General features: G+C 37.6%; 1 protein-coding gene across 1 annotated transcript in view; it reads right to left on the bottom strand.

The window, feature by feature from the left end:
- Positions 1-14,970, bottom strand: part of LOC148956879 (uncharacterized) — a 28,389-nt gene that overhangs the window by 1,437 nt on the left and 11,982 nt on the right. Inside the window, exon 2 of the mRNA XM_089092503.1 lies at positions 3,457-3,969. Coding sequence (XP_088948629.1) covers positions 3,457-3,969 — 513 coding nt within the window. The remainder of the gene's footprint in view (positions 1-3,456; positions 3,970-14,970) is intronic.

Here is a 14,970-nt window from a genome sequence, read left to right as displayed (position 1 = left end):
TAGAAAAAAAAGCCCCTCAAAGGTACAGACGTGAAAACCTTCTGATATACGCCTAGTGGACACTTTCTCTATTGCAAGTGCTGCGCTGTTATCATATACTATAGCTGTTGGTAGGGGCTTAACGTACAGGGTAGGGGGGAGACCCTCCTCTAAGATTTTTAGCCAGATGGATGATAAGTTTGAGTTGGCGATATAGTGGCGCAAATTGCAATGATTTTAATGGATATTTTTTTTATTAGGGCTTATGGGCTGATGGTAATATAAAACATAAAATTAATGAAAGATCAAATTCAGTCGGCAAAAGAACAAAAAATGAAGCAATTTTTTAATAGCAGCATCACTCACATCAGTGGGTAAAAATGACCATCTAGTGGGTAAAATCCATTACCCCTCCCCCAAAAATATTTTGGATAATAACGCTCCTGGTCAGTACCAGACCAAGTCCACGGGAAGTAACTACTTTTATTTTTAGTCCCAGTCTGTTATCTCTGTGCACTTCCGTTATCTCTGTGCGTTTGCGTGTGCGTGTGCGTGTGTATTGTGCGTGTGCGTAATATTTATTCTACTTAAACGGCCTTTGTGATTTTAGCGTAAAGAGACCAGGGGGCGAACCGCCTCATATACGTATATCAAACAGAACAGAAATTATTCCGTATATGAAGGGTTACCTCCTCTTCAATACATTGCTGTTTATGTTAACCAAATAAAAGTAAAATTAATATTCAAATTTTGTTTTAATTATTCATGTACGGTGAGCCAAAGTCAAAACCGGAATTAATTCGAAAACGTTCAAAAATTAAATTTTAAAAAACAAGTTTTCTAACTGAAAGTAAAGAACGACGTTGAAACTTAAAACGAACAGAAATTATTCCATATATGAAAGGGGCCTTCCCCTCCTCAACGCCTCGCTCTTTACGCTAAAGTTTGACTTTCTCACAACTATATTTTTTTAAACAATGAAAAACTTTAGCGTAAAGAGTGTTGCGTTGGGGAGGGGACAGCTCCTTTCATATATGGAATAGTTTCTGTTCGTTTTAAGTTTCAACGTCGTTCCTTACTTTCAGTTAAAAAAAAACTTGTTTTTTTGTTTAATTTATAAAAAGCACATAGATATGAGAAATAGATTGTGATTGAGCCATTAAAAATCTCTTTATTATGTTCTAGTAGCCCGCTAGACCTGTTGAAAAAATAAATAAAAATGAACGGGAGATAGATAAGGTCTACCGATGCAAAAAAGTGATTTTCCGTGCTGTTCAGGAAGGGGGACTGTAACTTCCCTGTACAAGGTTTTGACCATGTTGATTCTAATGGTACACTTTTCATTTTTATTTGACGCCATTTTCGAGCGTTGTGACGTTTTTGTACGAAATCAACATAAATTTCTTTTCGATATAAACTTTTACTTTTAAGACGAACCAAAATAACAGTTAACGTTCCTCTGTCAGTGTCAGATAGGAATTTTTTCACTGGGCAGTTTTTTTCCAAAACGTGTTTTTTAAATTTTGGTTACTAGGCTATAGGCTGTGGTTCGCTCTTTTCTAGGTTGCAGCTGCCACTGCAACCATGATATCTTGCCAGGACAATAGCGGATACCGATAGTCCCGATACAACACATGCGATACCAATGCACACGATAACGATCCGCGCGATATCGATACAACCGATAACACATACAGCCCTTCCCCAGGGACTATGAAGGGCCAAATAATTATCAAAACCATATATATTGGACCTTTGAACTATGTTATACAAAATGGTTAATAATCTCAAAATTTTTATAGGACTAGTTGGGAGACGGGGCCTGTGGAGAGGGGGGGGAAATTTTTCCTCCAATCTTTTTGGTCACTTAAAAAGGGTACTTACAAATTTAAATCCCTTTCGAAGGAGCTATTACACACCTCTCTATGATGCTCTGGCCATTCCCTAGCCCTGGTAGAAAAAAAAAAAAAAAAAAAGGGGAGAGATGAGTGCTACCCACGCAAAGAAGTCATTTTCCTTGGTGTTTAAGGTGGCGGATTTTAATTATCCTACAAAAGGTTTTGGAGCATGCTGATTCCAATGGCGACAAAAAATGGCGTCAATATTGACGCAATTCTTAAGGGGTTTCGGGCTCTTTTCCGAAATTACCATAAATTTCTTTTCAATAAACTTTTACTTCTAAGATTAACCGAAACAATAGTTACCATTCCTGATTCAGAAATTCATTCCTGATGAATTTTTCCTCATTAGACAGTTTTTTTTGAAAACACGTTTTTCAACTTTTGGTTACTATGGGGTGTGGTTCGCTCTTTACTAGGTTGTTGCTACCACTGCAACCATAATTACGATACTAGTAATACTAGTAACCCAGTAACACTCGTAACACACCAACTACCCCACGATTTGGTTCGTGGCTGGGTGATTCTTGAGCTGTTCCAGAAAGCTTTCAGCTATATGAAATTCTAGAACTTTGGGGGGGGGGAGTGCAGGGGCAAAAACCTGAAAACCCTTGTCCTGGGAATAATCTTAGAAGACCATTTTATATATGACTTTGGCATATAAAGAAAACAGTGAGTCCCCACTCCTGATACTAGTCGGGTTACCTAACCCCCTGTGGAAGTGGACCAACAGGAGCCTACATGATTTTGTCAATTCAATCCCTCTCCCTCTCATTTCAAATGCTCAGGCCCAATGCAAAGTGCACCTACCGTGCCTGTGAAAACCTATTGTCACCGTTATACCAATAGTTGTAATTGACATTTTTTTTTCTTCTTTGAATTAGTTATTGCACTTCTATGAGTCCTTTTTTAGGTATTTGGTACACTTGCGTGGATATAGGCTTATATTGCAATTTTGGCAAACAGAATATATTCTTGTATCAGCTCTTGAGGAGGGAAAATTTGTTCGTGTCTTCCACACCTAAGATACTCTTAATAGTACATCTAAATGGAAAAATAGGTACTAATGCTAATAGGCAGGATTTTATGTAAATATACTCAAGTTAACCATCGAAACTTGAATATGGGTAGTTTACGATCAAAAATGACAAAATGTATTGAAAACGAGAACTAAACAAATTTTGCATGCGTTTTTGATGTTTTTCTGTGTACCCCCTCCCATAAAAAAAAAAAATTGAATAAAATCCCCTTCGGAAAAAATCCTGGGTACGGCCTTGCCTAGAGCAAAAGATTAGCGTCAACTATGACACGAAGCATTACTTATTAAACCAACACCCTTGAAAAATTAGTGCTAATAGATATTCTAAGTCATCAAATACAATGTAGCCTTGCGGTTAGAATCCAAAATAATAGGCGATATCTACCATAATCAAAGAGAAGAAATAAACAAAATTTAGCTAAAGAAGAAAAAAATTTGAAAAAAAATCAGCTACAATTCACGTTAAGCTGTTTAGCACTATACTGCAATCAAAAATCCAAAAGCACAAAGCAGCATGGAAAATAGCGTAGAAGAGCTTACCACCTTCACATTCATCAACATCTTCAGTACAGTGTGTTCCTTTGTATCCTCTCAGACGATCGCATGAATAAGTGCCATCTACGGGGTATGTCATACATTCAGCAGCAGGGTGACAAGGGTTAGATGCACAGCCATCATCAAGATGACATAATAATCTGGTTTTGCCTGGTGCACACTGACAGTAAAAACTTCCAACGCGGTTATGGCAAGTGGCACCATTAAAACAAGCTGCTCCAGAACAATCATCGATATTTTCACCACAATCGGCTCCTGTCCAACCATTCACACAAATGCAAGAATATCCACCGTGTTTATTAGCGCATGTTGCACCGTTCAGACAGAAAGAAGGGCGAAAAGCACACTCATCGATGTCTTCACTGCAAAACTCCCCAGTAAAGGCTGGTGGACATGTACAGATAAAGCCATTGGCACCATGTACACATGTTGCACCGTTTTGGCATAGATTTCCCGGACAGTCGTCAATATTGATCTCGCGGTTTGTACCAGTAAACCCTATCGAAGATACGTTTATTAAAAAAATTTATGAAACGCAGCACGAAATTATGACACTTGCACATCTACTATTTAAGATGAAATCAGTTTTTTAAAACAAGATTAAATCAACATTTTTTTTTTGCTTCAGTCAAAAAAAATAATTCATAATTTTGTAAGGGATTTTTTTTTCAAAAGGGAGGATATTTCCTTTTTATCCCTTTTTAAAAGCATAACATTTAACAGGATAAAATAACTGAAAGATGAAGGAGAGATACATAAGAATAAAAACACAATACAGAATGTAGAAGAATATATAAACAAGGCGCTAAAAAAATCAACTGTTGTTGTTTTTTTTAACTTGACTTTAAATTCATTTACGCTTATAGGCCTACTTATACTGAAAACGATGGATCTGACATCTTCCTCTGCTTTCCCTCTCAACCAAACACTAAACTGTATTAGTGAATTTTTTTTATTTCATTTTATTCAGTTTTTTGCAAGGAAGCCCCCCCCCCCCCCCAGAGAGTCCTCGGTAAAAGATAAAGAGGTGACGCATTTTTGAGCCGAAATCAAACAGTTCGGGGTAACGAACTGTAAGTAAGGAGCAACCCGGCTCAATAGTAACCGAAACTCTAAAAAACAGAGTTGTGATGCCAATAGATATGTCAAATAAATCAGATTTTTATACTAATTTCAAATATATAAGTTTCATCAAGTTTAGTCTTACCCATAAAAAGTTATGCGCCTGAGAAAATTTGCCTTACTTTCAAAAAAAGGGGAAAACACCCCCTAAAAGTCGTAAAACTTTAGTGAAAATCCCACCATCGGATTCAGCGTATCAGAGAACCCTACTGTAGAGGTTTCAAGCTCCTATCTGCAAAAATGTGGAATTTTGTAATTTTTGTCAGAAAGAGATCGTGGATGCGTGATTTTTTTTTTTTTTTTCAGGGGTGATCGTATCGATCCATTAGTCCTAGAATATCTTGAAAGAATTCATTTGAACGGACATTAAAAGTTCTAGTGCCCTTTTTAAGTGACCAGAAAAATTGGAGGGCAACTTGGCCCCCTACCAAGCTCATTTTAGTCCGAAGTCAGCCACTTAAAATTTTAAGATAGCCATTTTGTTTAGCATAGTCTTTTAAATATACATATTATGTTTAAGAGGTAATTACTTGGCAAAAAAAAAAAAAAAAAAAAAAAAAAAAAAAAAAAAAAAACTGTCGTCCCAATATACGTAATAAAAAAAAAACAATAAAAAGAACAATCGATACGGCTCAATAGTAATCGACACTTTAAAAAACGGAATTTTTATGTCAATAAATGTATCTAAAGAATTGGCTTATAATGCTGATTCTAAATATTTAAGTTTAATTAAGTTTAGTATTACTTATAAAATGCTACGAGAATGAGAAAATTTTCCTTTTTTTTGAAAGAGGGGGGAAACATCCCCTACAAGTGAAAGAATTTTAATGAAAATCACACCATCAGATTCAGCGTATCAGAGAACCGTAATATAGAATTTTCAAGGTCCTATCTTCAAAAATGTGGAAATATTGTATTTTTTTGCCAGAAGAAAGATCACGGATGTGTATTTATTTGTGTTTTTTTTCCAGGGGTGATCGTATCAATCCAGTAGCCCTAGAATATCGTGAGAGGGCTCATTCGAACGGAAATTAAACGTTCTAGTGCCCTTTTTAAGTGACTTAAAAAATTTGAGGACAACTTGGCCCCTCCCACGCTCATTATTTTCCCGATGTTACCCAATCAAAATTTTGCGATAGCCTTTTTGTTCAGCATAGTCGAAAATTTAATGGCTATGTCTTTAAGCATGACTGAATCCCCCCCCCCCTCAGGTCCCGGGGGAAGGGCTGCAACTTATAAATTTTGCCAATTTTTTACATATAGTAATGGTTATTGGGAAGTATACAGACGTTTTCAGGAGCAATTTTTTTCTGATGTGGGGGGGGGTCGGACTAGAGGGTTACCGGGGAGGATATTTCCATGGTAAACAATAAGTAGAACAACAGGGAAATTTTTATACGAGACAGTGAAACTCAACTTTACATGGATATTTCGACCCTATATCCAAGGGCAGGCCTCAGAAAAACAAACGAAGAGAATAAAAAACAATATAAAAGAAACTTACATTAAAATTCAACCATTAAAACAGAAAAGAGTTTTAAAAGAAATTAAACAGTCCTAATATCCTTGCTTCAAGGAAGTTCAACCAGGACTCCTGGTTGAGTCCTGGTTGAACTTCGTTGAAGTAATGATATTAGGGCTTTTAATTTTTTTTTAAACAGCCATAAGTTGCTTTTTACGTTCAGTTGAAAAAAACTTGTTTTTTTATTTAATTTTGGATCGTTTTTTAAATAATGCTGGGAAATCTGGCGCCCCCTTCATGGAAATAACCCTTCCCCCAAGGAAACATCCTCCATGGAAAGATCCTCCCCCGTAACCCCTAATCCGACCCCGACCCTCCACAAAAAAAATACCTCCTGAAAACGCCTGTATACTTCCCAATAACCAATACTATATGTAAACAATGAGCAAAGTTTATAACTCGCAGCCCTTCCCCCGGCAACTGTGGGGATTAAATCATCCTCAATGACATATTAATTAGATTTTCGACTATGCTGAACAAAATGGCTATGCCAAAATTTCGATTGGGTGACTTCGGGAAAAAATGAGCGTGGGAGTGGGACAAGTTACTCTCCAATATTTTTGGTCACTTGAAAAGGGCATTAGAACTTTTAATTTCCGTTCGAATGAGCCCTCTCACGATATTTTAGGACTACTGGATCGATACGATCACCCCTGGGGAAAAACAAATAAATACGCATTCGTGATCTTTCTTCTGGCAAAAAATACAAAATTCCACATTTTTGCAGATAGGAACTTGAACACTTTATAGTATTCTCTGATAGATCCAGTAGCCCTAGAATATCGTGAGAGGGCTCATTAGAACGGAAACTGAAAGTTCTAGTGCACTTTTTAAATTTCCCAAAAAATTGGAGGGTAGCTTGGCCCCCTCCCACGCTCATCCTTTTCCCGAAATCACCCAATAAAAATTTTGAGATGCCCTTTTTGTTCAGCATAGTCTAAAATTTAATGATTATGTCTTTGAGGATCACTTAATCTCCCACAGTTCCCGGGGGAAGGGCTGCAAGTTACATATTTTGTCCATTGTTTACATATAATATTGGTTATTGGGAAGTATACAGATGTTTTCAGGAGCAATTTTTTTCTGATCTGGGGGGGGGGTCGGACTAGAGCGTTACCGGGGAGGATATTTCCATGGTAAACAATAAGTAAAACAACAGGGAAATTTTTATACAAGAAAGTGGAACTCAACTTTAAATGGATATTTCGACCCTATATCCTAGGGCAGGCCTCAGAAAAACAAACGAAGAGAATAAAAAACAATATAAAAGAAACTTTGAACAAAAAGAAAAAAAAGAAAAAAAAACAAACAAACAAATAAACACGCATCCGTAATCTTTCTTCTGGCAAAAATTCAAAATTCTACATTTTTGCAGATAGGAACTTGAAACATTTATAGTATTCTCTGATAGATCCAGTAGTCCTAGAATATCGTGAGGGGGCTCATTCGAACGGAAATTAAAATTTATAATGCCCTTTTTAAATGACCCAATAAATGGGAGGGCAACTTGGCCCCCTCCCACGCTCATTATTTTCCCGAAGTCACCCAATCAAAATCTTGAGATAGCCTTCTTGTTCAGTATAGTCGAAAATTTAATGAATATGTCTTTGAGGATGACTTAATCCCCCACAGTTCCCGGGGGAAAGGCTGCAAGTTATATATTTTGCCCATTGTTTACATATAGTATTGGTTATTGGGAAGTATACAGACGTTTTCAGGAGCAATTTCTTTCTGGTGGTGGGGAGGGGGGGGGGGGTCAGACTAGAGCGTTACTGGGGAGGATATTTCCATGGTAAACAATAAGTAGAAAAACAGGGAAATTTTTATACAAGACAGTGGAACGCAATTTTAAATAAATATTTCGACCCTATATCCAACGGCCGTCCTCAGCAAAACAAACGAAGAGAATAAAAAACAAAATAAAACAAACTTACATTAAAATTCAACAATTAAAACTTAAAAGTTAAAAAAAATTAAAACAGCCCTAATATCATTACTTCAAGCAACTTCCTTGAAGTAATGATATTAGGGCTGTTTTAATTTATTTTTTTTAACAGCCCTAAGTTGCTTTTTACTTTCAATTGAAAAAAAAAACTTGTTTTCTTATTTAATTTCTGATCGTTTTTTAAATAATGATGGGAAATCTGGCGTCCCCTTCATGGAAATTTTCCTTCCCCCAAGGAAATATCCTCCATGGAAAGATCCTCCCCCGTATCTTCTAATCCGACCCCGACCCTCCACTAAAAAAATTTACTCCTAAAAACGCCTGTATACTTCCCAATAACCAATACTATATGAAAATAATGGGCAAAGTTAGTAGAATGGGGGGTGCTACTCGTGTCAGGGCTCCTTTTATGGGCATAGAATACTGACAGGGCTCCAAATAAGGGCATAGAGTCATTAGGGAGAACACGTGGTTAATGGGGTCAATGACCTCTTTTTCCAAGGTTGATTTATTTGATGTTTCTATGTGTAATAGCTCCGGGACGAAGGTTGCACATGCGCATTGAATTCTAACGGGAAACAATGTTATTGATCTAGGACTCGAGGGGGAAGTGAATTTCCGAGAAATTGATTGCGTAATCGAAGGGGAAGTGAATTTCCGAGAAATTGATTGCGTAATCAAAGTGTGTCAACAACAACAACAACGACCTTGACATTCGCTGAGAGCGTGCACTTACAACAACAAAAACCCGGAATTTGGAACACCTGTGCTGTCGACCTCAATTCACCTATCGTGAATCAATAATTCCCCTTAGAAACAACAAATTAATTTCCCTTTCTTGACAGATCAATCAATCAATGACATCATCTATCAGACTTTAAAAATTTTCGACTAGAAACATTTCTCCAGGAATAGATTCAAGTCATTAATGTCTTTGCCTCGGGAACAGTTCTACTGGTCGAACTCCAAAAGATATTAATAACCAAAGACCATGGAAACAATTAGGCAAGAAACATCTTAGCGATGAATTGTTTTAGCGCGCGAAAAGGTTTCATATTAATTTGAAATGCGTTAGCACAGAGATGCCAATAACAAAGGAACACGCTGAATTTACGTTTAGGGATTATTTGGGCGAAACTGTTTTAGACAGGTTATGGAACTATTTCGGCGAAACAGATAGAGACATTTTAAAAGAAGATTTTTGAAGAGATTTTAGAAGAGAATTTAAAGGTGAAACAGTGTTGTGAGGTCCTCTAACCCAACCCCAAAGGGTTCCAATCCTCCTACCCCCACCCCGAAGAAAGCCCCCGGTCCTCAAAGCCCCCCAAGCTCCCAAAGGACCAACGGGGTCACAAAGGCCCACCCAGACCCCCAAAGGCCATCCCCAGGCCGCAAAGGTCCCCCAGGCGCCCACCTGTCCCCCCGGACCCCCAAAGGCCATCCCTGTGCTCCAAAGGGCCACCGGCGCCCCCAAAGGCCCTCCACCGGCCCCCAAAGGCCCATCGAGCTCCCAAAGGACCAACGGGGTCCCAAAGGCCCTCCACTGGTCCCCAACTGCCCCTCCGGACCCCAAAGGCCCTCCCTGTGCTCCAAAGGCCCTCCATGTGCCCCCAAAGGCCCTCCTCCGGTCCCCAAAGCCCCATCGAGCTCCCAAAGGACCAACGGGGTCCCAAAGGTCCTCCTCCGGTCCCCAAAGGCCCATCGAGCTCCCAAAGGACCAATGGGGTCCCAAAGACCCTCCACCGGTCCCCAAATGTCCCACAGGCACCCAAAGGCCCTCCCTGTGCCCCAAAGGCCCTCCCTGTGCCCCAAAGGCCCTCCACTAGTCCTCAAAGCCCCCCAAGCTCCCCAAAGGGCCACCAGCACCCCCAAAGGCCCACCCAGACCCCCAAAGGCCATCCCCAGGCCCCAAATGTCCCCCAGGCCCCCAACTGTCCCCCCGGACCCCCAAAGGCCCTCCCTGTGCCCCAAAGGCCCTCCCCCGGCCTCCAAAGGTCCCCAGGGCTCCCAAAGGACCAACGAGGTCCCAAAGACCCTCCACCGGTCCCCAAATGTCCCCAGGCACCCAAAGGCCCTCCATGTGCCCCAAAGGCCCTCCCTGTGCCCCAAAAGTCCTCCTCCGGTCCCCAAAGGCCCATCGCGCTCCCAAAGGACCAACGGGGTCCCAAAGGCCCTCCACCGGTCCCCAAATGTCCCCCAGGCACCCAAAGGCCCTCCCTGTGCCCCAAAGGTCCTCCTCCGATCCCCAAAGGCCCATCGAGCTCCCAAAGGACCAACGGGGTCCCAAAGGCCCTCCACCGGTCCCCAAAGGCCCATCGCGCTCCCAAAGGCCCAACGGGGTCCCACAGGCCCTCCACCGGTCCCCCAAGGTCCCCCCGGCCCCCCAAGGCCCTCCCCCGGCCCCCCACTGCCCCCAAGCTCCCACAGGATCACCGGCGCCCCCACAGGCCCCCCCCGACCCCCCAAGGCCCTCCCCGGGCCCCACAAAGGAATTATTTACTGACCTTCAGTTGTTGTGATTTTAAAAGTTCTGCTTTTGTTTTCTAAAATCATCGCCTAAAATGCCTCAAACTGTTTCACCCAAAGAGACACATACACAGAGACACACACACAGAGACACAAACAGAGATACACACACACAGACAAACGAACAGAGACACGCACAAAGAAACACAAGCACATTGACACTAACACAGAGACACACTCACAGAGACACACACACACAGACACACTTACAGAGACACACACAGGTTGTGGTTTACCTTGTCACAGTTACATTGTCTTGATTTTTCCAATTTTAATTTTGAATTTATTTAATTGAAATGCAAGAGTTGGAATATTTCAACAGTGTTTGGTTGTGGTTTACCTTGTCACAGTTACATTTTCTTGATTTTTCAAAGTTCATTTTGAATTTCTTTCGTTGAAATGCAAGAGTTGAAATATTTCAGTAGTGTTTGGTTGTTGTTTAACTTGTCACATTTACATTTTCGTGATTTTTCAAAGTTCATTTTGAATTTCTTTTTTTGATATGCACGAGTTGGAATATTTCAGTTGCGTTCGGGTGTAGTTTAACTTGTCACAGTTACATTTTCTTGATTTTTCAAAGTTCATTTAGAATTTCTTTTGTTGAAATGTAAGAGTTGGAATATTTCAGTTGTGTTTGGTTGTGGTTTACCTTGTCAAAGTTACATTTTCTTGATTTTTCAAAGTTCATTTTGAATTTCTTTCGTTGAAATGAAAGAGTTGGACTATTTCAGTAGTGTTTGGGTGTGGTGTACCTTGTCATAGTTACATTTTCTTTATTTTTCAAAGTTCATTTGAATTTCTTTCATTGAAATGCAAGAGTTGGAATATTTCAGAAGTGTTTGATTGTGGTTTACCTTGTCACAGTTAAATTTTCTTGATTTTTCAAAGTTCATTTGAATTTCTTACGTTGAAATGCAATAGTTGGAATATTTCAGTAGTGTTTGGTCGTGGTTTACCTTGTCACAGTTACATTTTCTTGATTTTTCAAAGTTCATTTGAATTTCTTTCGTTGAAATGCAAGAGTTGGACTATTTCAGTGGTGTTTGGTTATGGTTTACCTTGTCACAGTTACATTTTCATGATTTTTTAAAGCTCATTTTTAATTTCTTTCATTGTAGTGCAAGAGTTGGAATATTTCAGTAGTGTTTGGTTGTGGTTTACCTTGTCACAGATACATTTTCTTGATTATTCAAAGTTCATTTTGAATTTCATTCGTTGAAATGCAAGAGTTGGAATATTTCAGTAGCGTTTGGTCGTGGTTTACCTTGTCACAGTTACATTTTCTTGATTTTTCAAAGTTCATTTTGAATTGCTTTCGTTGAAATGCAATAGTTGGACCATTTCAGTTCTGTTTGGTTATGGTTTACCTTGTCAAAGTTACATTTTCAAGATTTTTAAAAGTTAATTATTAATTTATTTCTTTGAAAAGCAAGAGTTGGAATATTTCAGTAGTGTATGGCCGTGGTTTACCTTGTCACAGTTACATTTTCATGATTATTCAAAGTTCATTTTGAATTTCTTTCGTTGAAATGTAAGAGTTGGAATATTTCAGTAGTGTTTGGTCGTTGTTTACCTTGTCACAGTTACATTTTATTGATTTTTCAAAGTTCATTTTGAATTTCCTTTGTTGAAATGCATGAGTTGGAATATTTCAGTAGTGTTTGGTTGTGGTTTAACTTGTCACAGTTACATTTTCTTGATTTTTCAAAGTTCATTTTGAATTTTTTTTTGTTGAAATGCAAGAATTGGAATATTTCAGTAGTGTTTGGTTGTGGTTTACCTTGTCACAGTTACATTGTCTTGATTTTTCAAAGTTCTTTTGAATTTCTTTCGTTGAAATTCAATAGTTTGAATATTTCAGTAGTGTTTGGTTATGATTTACCTTGTCACAGTTACATTTTCTTGATTTTTCAAAGATTATTTTGAATTTCTCTCTTTGAAATGCAAGAGTTGGACGATTTCGGTAGTGTTTGGTTGTGGTTTACCTTGTCACAGTTACATTTTAATGAATTTTAAAAGATCATTTCGAATTTCTTTCGTTGAAAAGCAAGAGTTGGAATATTTCAGTAGTGTTTGATTATGGTTTACCTTGTCACAGTTACATTGTCTTGATTTTTCAAAGTTCATTTTGAATTTCTTTCCTTGAAAAGCAAGAGTTGGAATATTTCAGTAGTGTTTGGTTGGGGTTTACCTTGTCACAGTTACATTTTCTTGATTTTTCAAAGTTCAATTTGAATTTCTTTCATTGAAAAGCAAGAGTTGGAATATTTCAGTGGTGTTTGGTTATGATTTACCTTGTCACAGTTACATTTTCTCGATTTTTCAAAGTTCATTTTGAATTTATTTCATTGAAGTGCAAGAGTTGGACTACTTCAGTAGTGTATGGTTGTGGTTTACCTTGTCACAGTTACATTTTCTTGATTTTTCAAAGTTCATTTTGAATTTCTTTCATTGAAATGCAAGAGTTGGAATATTTCAGTAGTGTTTGGTTGTGGTTTACCATGACACAGATACATTTTCTTGATTTTTCAAAGTTTATTTTGAATTGCTTTCGTTGAAATGCAAGAGTTGGAATATTTCAGTAGTGTTTGGTTATGGTTTACCTTGTCACAGGTACATTTTCTTGTTTTTTCAAAGTTCCTTTGGTATTTCTTTCATTGAAATGCAAGATTTGGAATATTTCAGTAGTGTTTGGTTATGGTTTACCTTGTCACAGTTACATTTTCTTGATTTTTCAAAGTTCATTTTGAATTTCTTTCATTGAAATGCAAGAGTTGGAATATTTCAGTAGCGTTTGGTTGTGGTTTACCTTGTCACAGTTACATTTTCTTGATTTTTCAAAGTTCATTTTGAATTTCTTTCGTTGAAAAGCAAGAGTTGGAATATTTCAGAAGTGTTTGGTTGTGGTTTACCTTGTCACAGTTACATTGTCTTGATTTTTCAAAGTTCTTTTGAATTTCTTTCGTTGAAATGCAATAGTTGGAATATTTCAGTAGTGTTTGGTTAAGATTTACCTTGTCACAGTTACATTTTCTTGATTTTTCAAAGATCATTTTGAATTTCTCTCGTTGAAATGCAAGAGTTGGACTATTTCTGTAGTGTTTGGTTGTGGTTTACCTTGTCACAGTTACATTTTCATGATTTTTCAAAGCTCATTTTAAATTTCTTTCGTTGAAAAGCAAGAGTTGGAATATTTCAGTAGTGTTTGCTTATGGTTTACCTTGTCACAGTTACATTTTCTTGATTTTTCAAAGTTCATTTTGAATTTCTTTCCTTGAAATGCAAGAGTTGGAATATTTCAGTAGTGTTTGGTTGTGGTTTACCTTGTCACAGTTACATTTTCTTGATTTTTCAAAGTTCAATTTGAATTTCTTTCGTTGAAATGCAAGAGTTGGAATATTTCAGTGGTGTTTGGTTATCGTTTACCTTGTCACAGTTACATTTTCTTGATTTTTCAAAGTTCATTTTGAATTTCTTTCGTTGAATTGCAAGAGTTGGACTATTTCAGTAGTGTATGTTCGTGGTTTAACTTGTCAAAGTTACATTTTATTGATTTTTCAAAGTTAATTTTGAATTTCTTTCATTGAAATGCAAGAGTTGGAATATTTCAGTAGTGTTTGGTTGTGGTTTACCATGACACAGTTACATTTTCTTGATTTTTCAAAGTTCATTTTGAATTTCTTTCATTGAAATGCAAGAGTTGGAATATTTCAGTAGCGTTTGGTTATGGTTTACCTTGTCACAGTTACATTTTCTTGATTTTTCAAAGTTCATTTTGAATTTCTTTAGTTGAAATGCAAGAGCTGGAATTTTTCAGTAGTGTTTGGTTATGGTTTACCTTGTCACAGTTACATTTTCTTGATTTTTCAAAGTTCATTTTGAATTACTTTCATTGAAATGCAAGAGCTGGAATATTTCAGTAGCGTTTGGTTGTGGTTTACCTTGTCACAGTTACATTTTCTTGATTTTTCAAAGTTCAATTTGAATTTCTTTCGTTGAAATGCAAGAGTTGTAATATTTCAGTAGTGTTTGGTTGTGTTTTACCTTGTCAAAGTTACATTTTCTTGATTATTCAAAGTTAATTTTTAATTTATTTCTTTGTAATTATCTATTTGGAATATTTAACTAGTGGTTGTTTGTTGTTTACCTTGTCACACGTACATTTTATCGATTTTTCAAAGTTCATTTTTGAATTTCTTTCGTTGAAAAGCAAGAGTTGGAATATTTCAGTAGTGTTTGCTTGTGGTTTACCTTGTCACAGTTATATTTCTTGATTTTTCAAAGTTCATTTTTGAATTTCTTTCGTTGAAATTCAAGAGTTGGAATATTTCAGCAGTGTTTGGTTGTGGTTTACCTTGTCACAGTTACATTTTCTTGATTTTTC

Source organism: Artemia sp. Qi Xiang Cuo, chromosome 1 (assembly GCF_049724085.1).
Source record: "Artemia sp. Qi Xiang Cuo chromosome 1, ASM4972408v1, whole genome shotgun sequence".
Lineage (NCBI taxonomy): Eukaryota > Metazoa > Arthropoda > Branchiopoda > Anostraca > Artemiidae > Artemia > Artemia sp. Qi Xiang Cuo.
The sequence above is the reverse complement of the archived record's forward strand: the minus strand, read 5'-3'. Positions and strand labels throughout refer to the sequence as shown.